This window comes from Vombatus ursinus, unplaced genomic scaffold, assembly GCF_900497805.2.
Source record: "Vombatus ursinus unplaced genomic scaffold, bare-nosed wombat genome assembly UNPS02008996.1, whole genome shotgun sequence".
Taxonomy (NCBI): domain Eukaryota; kingdom Metazoa; phylum Chordata; class Mammalia; order Diprotodontia; family Vombatidae; genus Vombatus; species Vombatus ursinus.
The window spans coordinates 686789-705428 of NW_020948774.1; the positions used below are offsets into that span (position 1 = coordinate 686789).

An 18640-nucleotide genomic window follows, 5' to 3' on the forward strand; every position below is an offset into this window, starting at 1 on the left:
AATGGAAAAATTCAAAATTCAGTGGCATTTTCCAATCAGTATGATCAATTAATGGGGACCAGGAAAACAGGCACACAAATTCACTGCTGTTAGGGCTATGAACCATTTTGGGAAACCAATACAGAATTATCCAATAGAAGCTATAAAAACATTCATACATTTTGACCCAGAAAAAGGGCTTATAGCCAAAAGAAATTTGTGACAGGAAAAAAAAAAAAGATCTTTCTTGACAAAAAATATCCCAAGCAAACTGAAAACAAACTATACCAACAGCTGAAGAATGGCTGAATAAATTATGCTAGACAAATGTAATGGAATGTGATGCTCTAAGCAATGACAAATATGAAGGATCCCAAACAATGCAGGAAGACACATGCAGTGGAGAAAGTAGGGCTAAAAGAACACACCGATTACAAATATGTAATTAAAGATGACAACAGCAACAAAATTCATGTTAAATACAAAAGACAATATTGATACAACCTTGTTAAGATTAATAGTTTCTTTTAACAACTGGTAATTAACATTGAATATCGTTACATGTGCAATCATTTGCAATCACTTTTTTTGCATTGTTTTGTTCAGTAGTTTCTATTTCTTTTTAATCTCTCATTTTTGTTTGTATATTTGAATACTCATGTTGTCAGAAATTGAAGCAACATTGATCAACCAAAAAAAAAATCTGAAAATGCCAACCAAGAAACAAATGAGAAATTGGACTAGATAAGCTTTAAGGTCCCTTCCATGAGGTATTGTGGCATTATGGGAAGAGGGGTCTTGGTTCAAGAGATCCAGTTCAAATCCTAATCCTCAATTGCTATATCGTATTATATTTGGCAAATCACTTCAACTTGGCTTGTTTCCTCATCTAGAAAATGGTGATCTATTTACTCTCAGTACTACTTAATCCATGATACTATGAAATGCTTCATTATTGTTCAACATCGTTAAGAATACAAGCTACATTATTCCAGCTCTAAAATTCTATGACTTTGTTATTTTCAACAATTCTCCTGGAAGACTAGTCCTAGTCCTTGTTTAATTTTTTTTGGGGGGGAGGAGGGTGATAGTCCTGTATTCATCCATGAATCAGATTTAGATAAATAAAATCCTTTTCCAAAGCTACTTCCCGGGGAAGAAGGGGACAAAACTCTGGGCCAGAAAGCGCTAGTTCAGCCGTCAACTGTGCCACTACAAAGACAGAGAAATGAAAATTTACAAACTTTTCTGTTAATTCTGTCACCCAAATCATTACCATGTCAAGTAAATGTCAAATTGGGCCCTCAGCTCAGTGGAATAGCCCTCCCACTCCCTCTTGTACCATCCCACGGAAGGGTAAGGGAAATCTCAGCAAAGACGAATCTCCGCACTCCTGCTAACTACCTTTCTTGGCCTCATCAAGGGAGCTCCTTAGCTCTGGACTCCTTCAAAGATGAGCCAGGGGGCTCAGGACTAAGAACCTGGGGCACCAAGCCCTTGACACAGAAGCACCTATACACCACACAGAAACCATCTAACCCAGGAAGTAGGGAACAAACTCAGAGAAGAACCAGAACAGAGAGCCTGACTCCATTTTCCTTGAGTGCAGGGAGTGGTGATGGTGGGTGGGCAATGGAGCTCACAGCAATTGAGGTTGCTTATCTCATTAAATCTTCAGGATCTCTGAGATGTAACTAATCCAATTTTCTATTCGACTGCTACCATGATCCCCCAACTCCACCAACACTGTTCCCTACTGCATACCAACATGGTACCTCATATCCAGAAGACTGTGACAATATCCCATTTGGTCATAACTCTAGTTGAGCACACGGCAGTCCTCGGTAAAGACCTGTTCCTGCCATATTTCTGGTCTAGGCCATGCTCTCCTCCATAGTCCCAGAATCATTCTCCAGTTGCTTCCTCCACATACACTGTAAGCTCAAGCAGAGCAGTAGCAATGTCTTCTTTGAATACTCTCTAAAATTCAAGGCGTGGTCAGTGCTGGTTTGCAGAGGGATGAACTGACTAAAAACTTATTCAACTGACTTAGAAAAAGAAAGCTTTTCCCATTCATTAATTGAAATTATTCTGAATCACTAATAAGTTATCTGACTGATCCACAACTCCTACCATACATAGGTAAGTAGCAATAATAATAGCAGCTCATATCTCAATAGTGCATAACATAGATTACCTAATGTGATCTTTACCATAGCCCTATGAAGTAGGTGCTGTCCTTAGACTTATTTTTATCATGTTACTTTCTTATTTATGATGACACTCATTTTAAGATAAGGAAATCAAGGCTCAAACAAGTTGAGTGACTTGACAGGGTCAAAAGAGCTAGTGTGAATGGCAGGATTTAAATCCAGGTCTTCCCAACTCTTAAGTCCAGGGTTCTATCTACTATGCAATTCTGCCTCTCTCTAAATTTTCACAGTACATATGGAGGACACAGTAACCTTCCTAAGGGCCATAGGGCATGTAGTTGACAACAAGTGGAAAGGAACATTAATGTCAGCTAGAAAAGTAATGGGCCCAAGGTGGGGGTGTAAAGGTACCTCCAAATGGGTGCCCCGATGTTTTGGCTGGATATCAGCCAACCAGGCTGGTCCAACTTCTTTCTACACAAGCAACATCAAATATTAGGGAGGTAGGGAATTGAGGGATGAGAAAATTAACAAGTCAAAATATACATCTGTTTCCTTCCATTCCCAGGCCTCCTGACCTTTGTCTGACACAAGTCACTCAGTAGCTGTGGTGAAATGCGGTACCAAAAAGTAAGGAGGTAAGAGGCTTGGGAGAGGAGAAGAGAAAGCAGAAGGCATAGAGGAGAAATCCCTGAAGACAGCAGCAGCTATTTGGTGCCTGAGTTTTGGCTAAAATTTGATCTTTAAAGCAATCACTGAGCAGGAGTTGGTGATGGGGGCCATTGGAGAGACTTGGGAGAAAGGGATAGGAAGCTGCAGTGGTGTGAAAGAATACTACAGAATGGGTGATGTTTTAGCCCCTTTGATCTGGATGGCAAAGACATGATGGACTTAATGGCAGAAATAATGAGAGGAGAAAGTGTTGCCATGAGGATGAGAGAGGGAGGAAAGAAGCTATAGTCTTTTTCTTACCAGGACTCATGGAGAACCATACCTGTCCGTCCTTTTTTCCTCTTTCAAAATCAAAAGACAGAGGAAAAGAATGAGGCCCACAGTGCTCAATTCTCCAGTTAACACAACCCAAAACGAGAATAAGGTAAGAAGAAAAGTAAATGTATGTTGACCCTGGGTAGGAAGTCAAGTTTGGATGCTCCATATTCCATTATGATTGACAGACTGAAGATACATCTTACCCCTCAGTCTCTCTACAAAATCTTTTGCACTTAATAACTGCTCAGAGTGAGGAAGGCTTTAGAAAAACATCTCCACCCAATCCTTAGGCTGCAGGGCCACCACCAAGTAATTCACACTCCCTAGAAAGGGGGTGGGGATCGGAGGAGAGGAGAGTTCCTGTAAACATTTATTTTCCCCACTGGTAGAAAAGCAAAGGGAAGTCTAGGGTGGGAGAGGGATAAGCAGTGGGAGGAAGGGGCCACTTTGAAGGTTTTTTCAGATTTGCTACATAATGTATTGCATCCTCCCCTTCTGTGAGGCCAAGGTTAAGTTACAGAGAGCATTCTGAGGGCCCAGATGAGGAGCCAAGGGGACAGTTAAGGCAAATGAGTTACAGAGATGTGGTGAAAGTGACTGGTAGAATTAAGAGGCTTCTGTCAGGACAGGATGAAAAAACATTTTGATCCCTAAGATTGGGGGGGAAGGGTAGGAATAGGGGGGAGGCAGTGAGGATATGATACCTTTGGGACAACCATGCTCATGAGCCAAAGAAGTGGGCATAGGTGACACAGAAGGGGAAACCAAGACAGGAATGTGGAAAGTACTGGCCCATGAGAGGATGCTTGTGTGCTCCCTCCCTGGGTCTCTTTGGAAGAATCCTGGGTAGACTGGGGGCCTTGTAGCATCTGCATGGCTCCCACCAAAACAAGCCCAGCTCAAGCATCCACTCCAAAGTATAATCGGAGTTGTTCCAAAAAGATGAAGGTGAGGACGGTGTGGGGGACTAGACGAATTCCAGCAGGTAAAAAGCCCTGAAGAGAGATAAGACAAGATAAAATTAAAGGGTGAGGTATTTTGGGAGGGAAAGGGAGGAGCAGAAGGGAGGGAAGGATGCTGAACCATGCAGAAAATTCCAGGGTTGGGGCCCAAACATCCAAACACCGTGTCCACAACTGGAGCCATAACCCACCCTCCTCAAATCTTCCTGCCCATTGGTACCTTGTAAAAGGCCAGTGGTCCAAGTTTCGCCGTCTCCAAAGCACAGTGAATGACACCCTGAAACAGATAAATACACCAATGCCTCTGGAGGTATAATGGTTCCATCACACCGTCTACAATAACACACTTCATGTTCCCAGATCTCCAAACTAGCTACCCCAAGAACACCTGATTTGGAGTCAGAATTAGGTTTACTTGACTGTGTGGTCTTGGGCCAGACACTTATTTTTCCTTAGGACTCAATCTCCTCCTCTGTCAAAGGAGGTGGGTTAGATTAAATGATCTTTCAGGTCCCTTTCAATTCTGATGTTCAAAGAGGCTGGCTCAGACACACCAGGAACTTAGCTCTCTGTAGCAGGTAAACTGGGCTTCCGAGAAGGTAATCGAGGGAATAGTTGGGAGCCATCTTGAAAGTTGGACACCTCAAGGACAAAGAAAAGATGGGCAGCAGGACGGCCCATATGCCAGGGTGGAAATAATAGATGTTGACATAGTTACCTTATATTCCCCCTTGGAGTTCATCAGACGAGTCTTAAGCACATCCAGGGGTTGGCACAGAAAGGTGGCACACCCACCCTATGAAGAAGCAAAGTTATGGGTTGCAAGAGAACCTTTCTTTCGTGAGTCTTTTCTTTCTGAGTCTCTCAGGGGTCTTGACTGGTAGACAGCTCTAGTAGATAGTCTGGTATGAGTAAAAGCATTGCCTGACTGCCCTGGGATTAACCAACTGAAGAGTCACTAAAGCTTCTCGCCCTTCAGCTGTCTTAGGCCATGAAAGAAATTAACCAGACCCCCATCAAGGCTGCCTGCCATCTACTCTCACTCTCCTCTTCATCCCTCTCCCCACCCAAAGGCTCTTCCAATGGCCACTACGCAGTGCCTCAGCCACTCCCAAGTGTTTTTAAAAATCACAGCATGTTTTTAGTGGCTAATAGAATGCCTCTCTTCTGTGGGTCACTCCACAGCAGAACAGCATCCATGAACTTCAGGGGGCCCAGATACAAACTAGAATGATTGACTGAAAGGTCATGGGGAACTTACAGCGATAAAACTGGACAGGAAGTGTGCAAAGATGTTATCTGAGATCATTTCTGTGCTGAGGACCAGCTGCTTGACTTGGTCATAGCACGACAGCTGCAAGGAGTGAGGGAGAAGATGTGTTAGTGGCTTCAAACCAGCCCAGAGGAAGCATTCTCGCAGGACCAGAATTAAAAGGGGATGCGCTGCCCCCCAAAGAAGCCTTCGGGGAAGTAGGAAATGATGCAGTGAAGTCTCTCTAGCCCATAACCCATTCTTCCTGCATCAGACAGTTTATGCAATTCAGTGAACACTGATTAAGTATCTGTGAAAGGCATTGGGAGCGAGGGGGGGGGATCAATGATACAAAGATAAATAGACACGATCCCTGCCTCTGAGGAGCTTATGATCTAGGATAGGGACAGGGCTGTAGGGGCCTCAGGTGCAAACTGGCATGACAGCCTGAAGCTCATGGCTGTGTGAGGGGAGGGATACGCCAAGGCCATAAATATCACGTGGAGGGGAGCATAGCATCAGCCTGAGAGTCAGGAAAACCTGGGTTCAAGTTTTATCTCTGACACATATTGCCTGTGTGACCATAAGCAATTCACTTAACATCTCAGTACCCCCGGCAAACAATCTTAAGGACTGACAAGATGCCAATCTTCATCGGTGAAGGGAGTTTCCACACAGATGAAGTCATAGATCTAGCTAAATTAGGGGAAGAAAAGGGGAGGAAAGGCAGGGAAGAAAAGATATAACACATTATGAAAGACCAGGGTCTCTCTTCAACCGAGCGAGTATCAGAATCCCAGCTCTCTCATTTACTTGAACACACAGTATTGGACTAAACACTTCTTTTCTCTTGACCTCAGTTTCTTCCTCTAACTGATTCTTAAAGGTTGGCAAGGATTTCAGAAAGCCAAGGCTGGGATCAGGATGGGGGTGGAAAGAACGAATTCCAGGTGGGGGTGGGAGGACTGTGAGAACAAAAGCATAGGTCGAGATCAGAGAACAGCAGGGGTGGAACAGAGTTTTTGGAACGAAAACAACCAGCAGCCTTGTCTCCACCGTCAGGGACCTTGGGGCTCAGGGCTGCTTGCCACAGCTGAATTTTGCACCCCGTTTCTCTAGCCAAAGAAGAGCAAGAAAGCTAGCATCCCTAGCTCACCCTGCTTTGTGCTATCGGCCAATGGCTCCACGTAGAAGGTATGCAGCTGAGAGGCCACCTACCTGCCCCACGGTGACAAGAGCCCCTCGGGATGATGCCATCGTGGCTCCAGAAAACAATTTCTTTATGCCTTCTGCAACAGGGGGGAAAAGACCAGATTAATGGTTTCCCTTTAGCTCTCTTTCCTAGTGGCAACAGAATAGTTTCAATTCTCACTTTAGCCCTTATTCCCCAGCAATACATCATTCTAGTTGCCTGATCTCTGATTCTGCCGACCCCTGCGGGAACTGAAGTCATTCATTCAGTATACATGCTCGGAGTTTCCTCTAAGCCCACTGGTACTGGAACCTGCCTGGTGTACATTTGACCATTCCACTAAAACACTGCCTATGTGCCTACCATGTGCACAGTAGGTATTTAGCTAGGTAAATCGAACACAAACAAAAATGAAGGTGTCTTTCTAGGACCTTGCAATCATATAATTAAGAGGCACCTAGGTAGCAGAATAGACAGAATGCTGGACCTGGAGTGAGGAAGACCTAAGTTCAAATCCTGCCTCAGATACTTACTAGCTGTGTGACCCTGGGCAAAAGTCACCTAACTTCTCTCTGCCTCAGTTTCCTCATCTATAAAACGGTGATAATAATAGCACCTACCTCACTTGTGGTAAGGATTGAATGAGACAACATTTATAATAAGCTTTGCAAATGTTAAAACACTATACAAATGCTAGGTATTATTATTAATCTAATTAATCTAATAGAGATAGGGAATAATACAATATGGATACAAATAAACATGTTTAAAGTACAGCATGATAGAAACAAAGGAGTGATCTAGGCAAAGTGGTTTAAAAATTAATTATGAAGGAGACTGCCTTCAATTGGAGGGGAAGACTATGGAGAAAAGAGAGGGAGTGAGGGAGGGAGGGAAGGAAGGAAGGGAAAGAAAGACAGAGGGAAAAGAGGGAAGGAAAAGAAGGAAAGACAGAAGGGAGGAAAGGAGGGGAGAAGGGAGGGGGGAAGGGAAGAATTTCAGGAAGCAGTGATGTGGGAGAAGAATATTCCAGGCATGATAGAAGGCTGTGTGAATTTGTGGGTGTAAGGGAGTGCAGGACAAGACCAGGGAACTGCACAGGAAGCTGGGGAACCCTATGAAATAAATGGCTCTGGAGTCGAAGGACCTGACACAACTGGGCCGGGGGGACCTTGGGCAAATCATTTAACACTGGTTCTTTTTCTAAAAAAGGTTTCTCTCAGGTTCCTTTTCTTAAAAAGACAAGGGGACTGGAGACCATGGCCTCTCTTTAGAACCACGATTCTATGAACCTATGAAAGGTAGGTTGGAGCCAAACTGTGGAGGGACTTGAATGCCAGGCTAGAGTTAATCCTACAGAAACCATCCTAAGGCAATAGATTTGACAACTCCCCTCCATTTAGGCCCAGCGACACAGGATGTTCAGTGCTGAAAGGGTCCTAAAGAGTAGGGCTGCCAACGACTGACCCAGAACCATGCCACCCACTCTGGAATGGATCTTACCTTCACGGGCTACACGTATAATGCCATCTACAGCGTGGGAGTAGCTATGGGACACAAGACAAGCTCAAGTTAAGCTCCCACTTAAAGGGAATTCCCAGATACTCCCTCCACCCCCAATGATATTCCTTCCAGACATCTGCTGATTTCCTTACAGCAATCTTGAACAATCCTTGACTCCTCAGGTGTCCAGACCTCCCCACAGCAGCTTTGGGTAAGGGTCTTTGCGGCACTCCCCTTCCTTCTGTCCCAATTTATCTTCCTCTCCCCAGCCCAACACTTCAAGTCAGAGACCGCTGAGAGTGGGAAGGGCCTCCAGAGGTTTTTAGTCCCAGCCATACCTGCTCCCAAGCTCCTCTATATCATGCTCGACAAGTCATCACCCAACCTCTGGTGACAGGGAAATGGGCTCACTGCCTATCAAGGCAATTCATTCCATTTTGGAATAGCTCTAAATGTTACAGAGTTTGTGGCTGCTGGTGTTGTTTTTACATACAAAGATGAAATCTATTTCTCTGTAATTTTTTCAACCACGGTCCCGGTGTTGCCCACTTGGATCAAGCTAGACAAGTGTCCTCCATTTTCCATATGACAATCCTTTATCTATTTGAACACATCAATCAACCCAGGTCTTCTCTTCACACTAAACAGTCCTTAGTTCCTTCAAGTAGAATTCCTATGATGGCCTTTGTCTGTTGTGTACAGGCAGTTATACATCTAGATCCAAGAATGGTAACCTCCTAAGTTCCTTCTCATCATACACAGTGAGAAGCCACGAAACACAAACCCTCCTCAGTCACCCTGACCCCCCTACTACTCACTTCCGCCTTTGGTGCACAGGTAACTTCATGTCATTCTGCATCCTGAAACCCAAAACCACATACAGCCATCAAGAAAAGCAAGACCAAAAAAAAAAAGAAAAGAAAAGAAAAGAAAAGCAAGACCAGAGAAGGTGGGCAACAGCCAAGGACGAGATATGAATTTGCCTGTTTCTAATTGCAAGGCCCTGATTTCTAGCCTAAGCCTCTGGAAGTTAAGAATTTTCAGACAATTATCAGTTTCTCTTTAATACTGCCTTCTGACCTAAGATTCACTATTTATTTATTTATTTATTTCTGATTCATTATTTATTTTTAATTTATTATTTAATTTATTTATTATTAATTCATTTATTATGGAATCAAGTTCTCTCTGCATGCTAAACTTCAGTTAAAATAGGGCAATGAACGAAAACCAAGTTTGGAGACAGGCCAAAATTTCTCTTTTAGCTATTGTAGAAGGTTACTCAGAAAATGTTTAATTCTGTATTATCAGTGTCTATAATAAGTTATAGTTACATGAGAGAAGAATGAGGGTTTTTTTTGTGGGGTAGGAGAGAAAGGGCATTAGACAGTAGTCAAAGAAAGTATTCAAAGAGAACTAAAACTCACAAAGGCACCAAAAGAACATAAAATTGAGCTAAACGTTAGAACAATAGTTTGATTTAGTATGAAAATATTACGTAAAAAAAAAAAAAGATTGCTTTCTGGCTTAGGACTTTCTTGCTATCTGGGCTACTTAGTTCTTTTTCACGGAAGAGGGAATCAAATACCCATTTGCCCATTTTTTAGATTAAACCAGACAAACAGGCACCCGTCTAGTCACATCTTTTGTTTCTTTCCTTAACCCTGACACTGTCTTGTGTCCCACAGACCCACTATAAGAAAACTGAGATAACAATAGTCTTAAGGAAAAGGCTGAATGAAACTGACCAGTCATGACTGAGAGGCCCACCCTTACCTGACATTCACCATATCTGCGGGAGTCCCCACAAAACCGCCAGCAAAACCTGAAAGAGGAAAAGAGAACATGAAATCTCACAACCATGATCTGTCATCAGACTCTCACTGAACCATATTCTGGATCCTTCTGGTAAATCCGAGTTTCCTTCCTTCTCCCCCCACAAACATCCTTTGATAACCCTCTTACCTCCAAGGGAACCCAACAACACCTTCTTATAGAAAGGGATTGGCCCCTGGTTCCCTGCAGTCAGTCGGTCTCGGAATGACTCATAGATGGCAAATCGGGTAAGGGAATAGGTCATCTGTGGACAACAACATCATAATTTAGAACAAAAGCTCTTGATGAGATATCTTCACACATAGTATAGCTTCATGCTATGACACAAAGGCGGACAGGCTGCACCTGGACATACAGTCGGCAGCCTTCAAAGTAATGGGGCAGCCCACTAGGGCTAGCACTCCCAATCTCTGGGGACTCCCAGTTACTGCAATAGCCACACATCCTGCCTTCTTCCTCTGCTTCCCATTCACTCCCCATCTACTGATTCCAGGAAGCTCAGGCCAAGCCCTCCATTCAGGATGAAGTAGATGCTTCTCTGTCCCTCTTCAGTCTAGGTTGCCCTGTGTGTCCCTCTTCTTCCCTGCTCTCCCTACTGTTTTCTCTCAGTTGTTCTGGTGAAGACTTCTGCCTGGTAGAGCCTGGGTGAGCAGACTACTCTCCTCATTCCTGGCCTCAGGACACCTGTGCTCTTGCTAGGGGCCTCTAACTGAGTTAATTTGTTTTTTTAATTCAATTTTATTTTATTTTCAGTTCTGAATTCTCATCCTCTCCCCCACCCCCTCCTCCACCCTTTGAGAGGGAAAATACAAAAATCCATCACAAATATGTCTAATCTTACAAAATAAATTTCCACATTGGCCATATCCGAGAGAGAGAAAAAAATACGCTTTAATCTGTACTCTTGAGTCCATCAGTTTTCTCAATGGAGAAGGATTACATGTTTTATCTCAAGTCCTTTGGAACTGTGGTTGGTCATTGCGTTGATCAGAGTTCTCAAGTCTTTCAAAGTTGTTTGTCTTTACAATACTGTTGTTATTGTATAATCCAGTTGGATTGGGGGAAAAAATCAGCTACACTTCTTATCTCATTTTAATCCCCTAACTATTTGCTTCCCAAGGCTCAAATCTCAATACATAGCCCCAAGGCTCTGGCTGGTATAAGGAAGGCAAAAAACTTAAAATTTTAAAATTCTAAAGTATGCATTTCAATGTGACAAATATGGAAATATGTTTTACATGATTGCATATATATAACCTATATCAAATTGCTTACTGTTTTAGAGAAGGGAGAGAGAGGGAGGGAGGGAGAAAATTTGGAACTCAAAAAAATTTTTTAAATGAATGTTAAAAATTATCTTTACAAATAACTGGAAAAAACAAAATACTATTTTAAAAAAAATGTGCTACTGCTCACCAAGTCTTAAACTCTACTACTAGACCTTCATGAGAAAGTATGGGACTAGGAGAGCATCCTTCCAGTTGGAAGGATGGTTTTTAAATTTTTTAGCCAAGAAAAGAAGGTCAGAAAGGTTGTCTTGTATGGTAGGAGCTCTTTGCAAAGTTTGTATTCTTAAAGTTTATTTTTTTAAACATTTAGCTAAGTTTCTTTAGTTTGTTTAATGAATAAAAATGACTAAATGCAGGCCTTAAAAAAAAATCCTTGAGTCCACACAATCATGAAATGGACAGCAAACATCCCTGCTGTTCGAGAGCGAAGAAAGACTATGATACCAAACCTTACAGGGTAGAAAGTGGCCAGTTTAGGAAAGTTTACACCTTTTTTTGGGGGGGGGGGGGGGAGGCAATTGGGGTTAAGTGACTTGCCCAGTGTCATACAGATAGTAAGTGTCAAGTGTCTGGTCTGAGACAGGATTTGAACTCAGGTCCTCCTGACTTGAGGGCCAGTGCTCTATCCATTTTGCCACCTAGCTGCAAAGTTTACAGAAAAAGAGAAAGGAACCTTAATTAATGGCATTCAAACTCAACTATTCTCCAGCTCCTCTTCTGATCCTTGCCCATGCATACATACACCCATTTTTGCCAGTTGTACATAACTGACATGGATATACAAATTCATGTTCTGACCCTTTCACCTGACACTGTTTCACATAGTCATTTCATCAATCAACACAACCCACATGCTTGGCATTCTGCATAATAAGCTCAGATATTAAAACTGCATGTAGCAAAGGGGCAAGTACACCTTCATAGGGTGAATACAAAAGAGTGCTTCGGTCCTACGAACATTGGAGCAGAAAGACATCTGAGCCCAGAATAAGCAGAGCCTTTAAAAAACTCTAAGGAACCATTAAAATGGCTTTTAAAAAGCTAAGTTCAAATGAGTCCAACTATAATAGAAAACAATTTGGAATTATGCTAAGAAAGTGACTAAAACGTTGAGGACCATTGGCCCAGAAGTCCTACTGCTAGCCATATAACACCAATGAAATCACTAATTTTTTCAGAACACACCATATATACTAAAATTTTTGTAGCAACACTCTAGTGGCAGAGGCCTGGAAACAATAGATGGCCATCGATTGGGGTTGGTTAAACAAATTGTGAGACATGAATGTAATGGAAAACAATGATAACCATTGGAAAATAAATTATGTGTAAGAAATTAAATTCTTACATACTGAGAAAAAATAATGAACATAATAACTACAGAGGATTATAGGTAGATATATATGAATTGATGCAACACGAAGCAAGAAGTATCAGGAAATCAATGTGTTGAAAGAACAAGAAAACAATCAAAATTGAATGCAGTGTAATTATAATGATCAAGTCTGGCATCAAAATCATATAAGAATACGCTTCCTTCACTTCTCTTGGGAGCTGGGTAGGTGGGGTGGGATGTGAAACACTGGATAATTAATTTTGAGATTTCATTGATACAATGGTTAACTTTGCTGAACTGGTTTGTTTATTTTGTCCCCAAATCTTTTAAAAATGTATTTCAAGGGATAGTTCTCCGGAAGATGAAACAGTAAGGATATAGGGAGGGACATAAAAACAAAAAGATATAAGATTTTTTTTTAAGCAATGTTCAGGCCATGAAGGAAGGAATATGTCCATAACTTGGAGAAGCTCACACATTAATAGTTGACAGAACCTATTAAACTTAAAATCTGCTTCCATCTTCTCCATTAAAGAGAAATGACCTTCAGCTTAAATAGGATAACCAAATAAATTTAAAAAGAAATGAAGAGCTGGCACACAGTGAGTACTTAATAGATGCTGAGCAGCACTGCTAAAAGGAGTTTTCTTGACTAACATGAACTGACACAAAGTGAAATGAGCAGAACCAGGAGAACACTGTACATCCCAACAGCAAAGATGTAGGATGATCAATTGTGAAAGATAGAAAGATGCACTGAGTGACTTCCTTCCTCCTAGACACATAGCTAATGTGTCGGAAGCAAGACCTGAAGCCAGTTTTCTAAGTTGAAAGTCAGTCTTCTGGGGCAGCTAGGTGGTGCAGTGAATAGAGCTCTGGTCTTGGAGTCAAGAGGACCTGAGTTCAAATCCAGCCTCAGACAACTTAACACTTACTAGCTGTGTGACCCTGAGCAAGTCATTTAACCCTGATAGCCTCACCCAAAAAAAAAAAAAAAAAGAAAGTCAGTCTATCAAGTATAATGCCCTTATTTTTTTATAAGAGGAAATTCCCTTTCCTTGCCAAACTTTTTTTTGGGGGAGAGGGGGAGGGTTAGAAAGGAGGACCAAATTCCAGATTTCTTTGGCATAGGGAAATTCCCTTTATCAATGCAGATCAACACTGGCCTGGCATCTTTTATTTTTAGGCTAGTCTGGGCCACTGAGAGGTTAAGTGAATTGCCTAGTAGTCAGAGCCAATACTTAGCAGAGGTGGGATGACCTTGAAGGCCTGTGTTCAAGGATAGCTCTCTATCTCCTCTCCCAGCATCTCTCACCCGGTATCATATAAAAGCAGAGCTAGGATTCTGACTCTAAATATAGTACTTTTTCCATTATGTCACATCATCACCAGTGTGTATGTGTGTATATGTGTGTGTGTGTGTGAGTAAAAAATCAACAGCACTAGGACCTGGTAAGAAAAACACAGCTAGACAACAAACCTGTGTGAAAAAGACTTCAGGGTTTTGGTTAACAAGCGCCAAGTGTCAACAGTGTGGTTCATCAAAAAAGTTAAGGAACCATGCCCAGAAATGGGCAGGCCAGAGTGTTCTAGTCTCCTCTCCTGACTGGATCCTAATTAGAACACTGGATTCCATTCAATTTGCTACACTTTAGGAAGGATTTTGACAAGCTAGAGTATGTCCATAGGAGAGTGGCCAGGACGGTGAGGGGACTGGAAACAATACTAGATGGAAAAAAAAATGGAGATATTTAAGTTGAAGTAGAAAAGAACTGGGGCGTCCCAATCGCTACATTCAAGCATCTAAAGGCCGATACCATGAAAAGCTACAAAGACTTGACTCAGATGGCCCGAGAGAAGTATAAGCCACAGGTGAAGATCTCAGAAGCAGAGTTTGGCCTCCTTAACCTCAGTGCCTCTGAGACCATCTCCAATTTGTCTTGCATGGGTCTTCTTGTTTGTTTGTATGTGGTCTTGCCCGTGGTTGTTTGCACTTTTGATCGACTGAGAGAAGACATTGTTTTTGTTAGTTTGGCCTTTCCTTGCACGCCCAGAGCTAGCAAACTAGGACCTTAACAAATGTTTGCTGACACAACCTCACATACCAGGAAAAAAATGTGCTAACAATGAGAATCATCGAAAACCGCAGGAGAGAGCAGTTCTCAGTAACTGCAGCTATCCAAAGAGGCGGCTCAGAGGGGATTTTTTGTCAGGCATGCAGGGGTTGGAATAGATCTTTCCAAAGTCACTTTCAGCTCTGCAACTCTAGGAATTATCCATGTCCAAAATAGGGAACAACTTTTCGAAGGGAGAGGCTGGGTTGACTCCTGGTTAGGAACGCTGTGGAAAGGATTCCAAGAGTCCAGAGTATCAGAAATCCCTATCAACTTGAGGCGTCTGTGATTTCCTAAGACTGGCCAATCCAAATCAAGTATGAAAGAGGTAAGGTGGTTGTTATGCCTTCAGATCAAGAAAATTCCACAGCTAAAAAGTCACCTCCTACCATGTTGGAGGCCAGTGGATAGAGCACTAGACTGGAGTCAGGAAGACTCAAGCTCAAATCTGGCCTCAGACACTTGCTAGCTGTGTGACCTTGGGCAAGTCACTAAACCATTCTCACTATCAGTTTTTCCCAATCTGTAAAATGGAGATAATAAGAATTCTTCATAGGACTGTTGAGAGGTTCAAATGAGATAACATTTATAAAGTGCTTTACCAATGTTAAAAGCTTCTACAAATATCATTAGCATTGTTACTATCATTCCCATCTTTCTTATTACCACCACCGACCTGCCGGCAGATAGAGGCGCTGATGCCATTGTAAAGGGCCAGGAAGCCATCGGTCCGCACCACCTTTAATGCCATGCCTGTCATCTTCATCTCTATCTTCTGCTGTGTCTGTAGATGGACCTGCACAAGTCAAATCAGGAAGCATTTATTAAGCGCCTATTATATACTAGGCAATTTAAGTTGCATAGGCAAACCCCGCCCCAAAAACAACAACAACAACAACAACAACAACAACAACAAAGAATTCTTGTTTTCAAGGAGTTCACAGACTAATGGGGGAAACAACATGCAAACAATTATGCACAAACACGAGAGATACAGGGTAAATTAGAGGTAATCTCAGAGGGAAGACAAAGCAGCTAGGGATGCCCCCAACATTTTCGGGGACTGGGAAAGGCTTCCAGCAGAAGGTGGGACATTAGCTGAGATCTGAAGGAAGCCAGAAGGCAGAGATGAGGAATGGGGGCAAATGCAGAGTGGGGAGACGGAGGGTCATGTACAAGGAAGAGCATGGAGGCCAATGCCATAGGATCTCACATACTGGGGGAGGGGTGTTAAGAAACCCGCGGCATCATTTCCTTCCACAGCCTGTCCTGAGCTTTCTATCACTACAGTACACCTAAAGCCTGCCCCCTCCACCCCAAGGATCCCTTGAATCTCTTTGAGCCGCCCCACTGCCTCCAGACAGCCTTTGCTGTTTATCCCCACAGACCCAGCTAGTGATTTCCAGGCAGGTGAGTTGTAATAGCCAGGTCTGGAGATTCATCCAAGGTCCCTGCAACCAGGTAGGAAGCCATAAGAGAGCACATAAAAGTGGGGAGTCCATAAGGGAATGTGAGCAGATTCGTTTCCATGAACTTGTTCTGGGACTCAAGGGAAGAAGCTGTCAGGTAAGGGCGTGACGAGGATGCTCCTGTCTGCATTACCTGCGCACTCGAGCACACACACATACACACCACACAACATACACACACAAGCTGTGCCCCCAAGGTCTCGCCCACCAATCCCTGAGGGATGAGGCTACATTCAGATCTACACCAGCTTACTGTCGAGCACACAGTAATACTTAATAAATGCTTGCTGACTCCAAGGACATAGCCTTGCCGTATAACAATTTGGAGGACTGGTTCTAGAACACACACAGTTTGAGCAATCCTTCCAAAGGCATGCCACAAAACTAACACTGATGTTTCCCTCTTTGGAGGGTTTGCTGCCAAAGATACTGCATACAGCACACAGTAGGAACTTAATAAGTGTTTATTGATTGAATGAATAAATCTACTTGCTTGGTGCTATAATACCTTTTCAAGAGTCCAGTGGAAGTCAGGAGGCCCAGACCTAACTACCTGTGAATCTCTCAGATATATCAGGTCTGCTATTGGAAATCACACGTCACCAGAAAACTGTTGGAAATTACGTGCTACCAGAAACAAATGACCCTAGATGGCTCTGACAAGGAACAAAAATCAGCAACATATCCTTCAGTTGTAAAAAGTGATAAATAGTTCAAGGTCGAAGTCAGTTAACACTTATTGCATATAAAATGTCTACTTATTCAGGTATTATATAGAGATAGAAAAAGTCACAACAAAATTCATCTAGGGGAATAAAATGTCAATAATCTCCAGGGAAATAATGAAAAAAAGTGGAAAGGAAGGGGACTTACTAATAACAGAACTCAAACTATGCCACAAAGCAATAATGACTAAAGCAATTTTGTACCAGATAAGAAACAGAAAGGTTCATCAGTGGGACAGATTAGGCACACAATATACAGAAACAAATGATCACAGTAACCTAGTATTTGATAAACCCAAAGAAACCAGCTGTCAGAGTAACAATTCATTCACTCAACAAAAACTGTTGGGGAAAAAAACTGGAAGGCAATCTGGCAGAAACTAGGGTTAGACCAATACCTTACACCATATACCCAAATGGATATATGACCTAGGACATTTTGTTGTTGTTCAGTTGCTTTAGTCATATCCAACTCTTTGTGACCCCATTTGGGGTTTTCTTGGCAAAGATACTAGAGTGATTTGCCATTTCCTTCTCCAGATCATTTTACAAATGAGGAAACTGAGGCAAACAGGATTAAGTGACTTGTCCAGGTTACACAGCTAGTAAGTGTCTGAGGCCAGATTTAAACTCAGGAAGGCGAGTCTGACTCCAGGCCTGGCATTCTATATACCAGGTGCTGCATTTAAGACATAAAGAGTGACATCATAAACAAATTAGAGGACCAAGGAGGAAATTAGCTGTCAGATGTATAAACAGAAGATTTCAAGAACAAACAAGAGACAGAGTTACAGGAGGTAAAATGGACAATTGTGATTACATAAAATTAAAAAGCTATTGCAGAAATAAAACCAATGCACCTAAAATTTAGAAGAGAAGCTGGCAAATGGGGGGAAAAATTACAGTAAGTTTCTCTGATTAAGGTCTCATTTCTATATGTCTATATAGCAGCTCCCTATATAGAGGGGATCTTCAAATTTGTAGGGATAAGAGTTATTCCCAACTGATAAACAGCCAAAGGATATGAACAGACATTTTTCAGAGGAAGAACTCATAGCTATCAATAGCCATAAGAAAAAAATGTTCCAAATCACTAGTAGAGAAATGTAAATTAAAACAACTCTGAGGTTGCTCCTTATCTGTGATACTGGAAAAACTAAAAAAAAAAGGGAAAATGACAAATGTGGGAAGGACTGTGAACAAACAGGTACATTAATTAACATACTGTTTTGTAGAGTTGTGAACTGGCATAGCCATTCTGGAAAGCAATTTGGAACTATGCATAAAAAGCTAGTAAACCGTGCGTGCTAGGTTTATAACCCCAAAGAGATCAAAGAAAGAGGACAAGGATGTATGTACAAAAATATTTATAGCAACTTTTTGAGGTGGCAAAGAATTGGAAACTGAGAGGGTATCTGTCAACTGGGGAATGGCTGAACAAGTATGTGAATGTGATGGAACACCATATGCTGTAAGAAATGATGAAAGGGTGGTTTTAGAGCAACCTGGGAAGGCTTGTATAAACTGATAGAGAGTGAAACGAGCAGAACCAGAGAACAATTCATACAATAATATTATAAAGAAAAACAACTTTGAAGGATTTAAGAACTCTGATCAATGCAATAACCAAGCCATGACTCCAGAAGACTCATGATGAAACATGCTGCCCATTTCCTGACAGAGGGGTGATGGACTCAAGAGTGCTGAGTGAGATATATTTTCTTTGGACGTGGCCAATGCAGGAATTTGTTTTGTTTGACTACATTTGTAACAGGGCTTTTTTGTTTTTCTTTCTTTCTCAATGGGAAAGGGGGAGGGGGAAGGGGGAGGGGAGAGGGAG

At 42.2% G+C, this 18640-nt stretch overlaps 1 protein-coding gene across 1 annotated transcript in view; it reads right to left on the reverse strand.

The window, feature by feature from the left end:
* Window positions 1–293: 293 nt before the first annotated feature.
* The window catches only part of LOC114034511 (mitochondrial dicarboxylate carrier-like), a 30933-nt gene continuing 12586 nt past the window's right edge, over window positions 294–18640 (reverse strand). The window contains exons 2-11 of the mRNA XM_027850234.1: window positions 15283–15402; window positions 9997–10111; window positions 9808–9856; window positions 8850–8891; window positions 8032–8075; window positions 6555–6625; window positions 5346–5438; window positions 4803–4880; window positions 4305–4361; window positions 294–4117 (exon numbers count right to left, since the gene is read on the reverse strand). Coding sequence (XP_027706035.1) covers window positions 4022–4117; window positions 4305–4361; window positions 4803–4880; window positions 5346–5438; window positions 6555–6625; window positions 8032–8075; window positions 8850–8891; window positions 9808–9856; window positions 9997–10111; window positions 15283–15402 — 765 coding nt within the window. The 3' untranslated portion in view covers window positions 294–4021. The remainder of the gene's footprint in view (window positions 4118–4304; window positions 4362–4802; window positions 4881–5345; window positions 5439–6554; window positions 6626–8031; window positions 8076–8849; window positions 8892–9807; window positions 9857–9996; window positions 10112–15282; window positions 15403–18640) is intronic.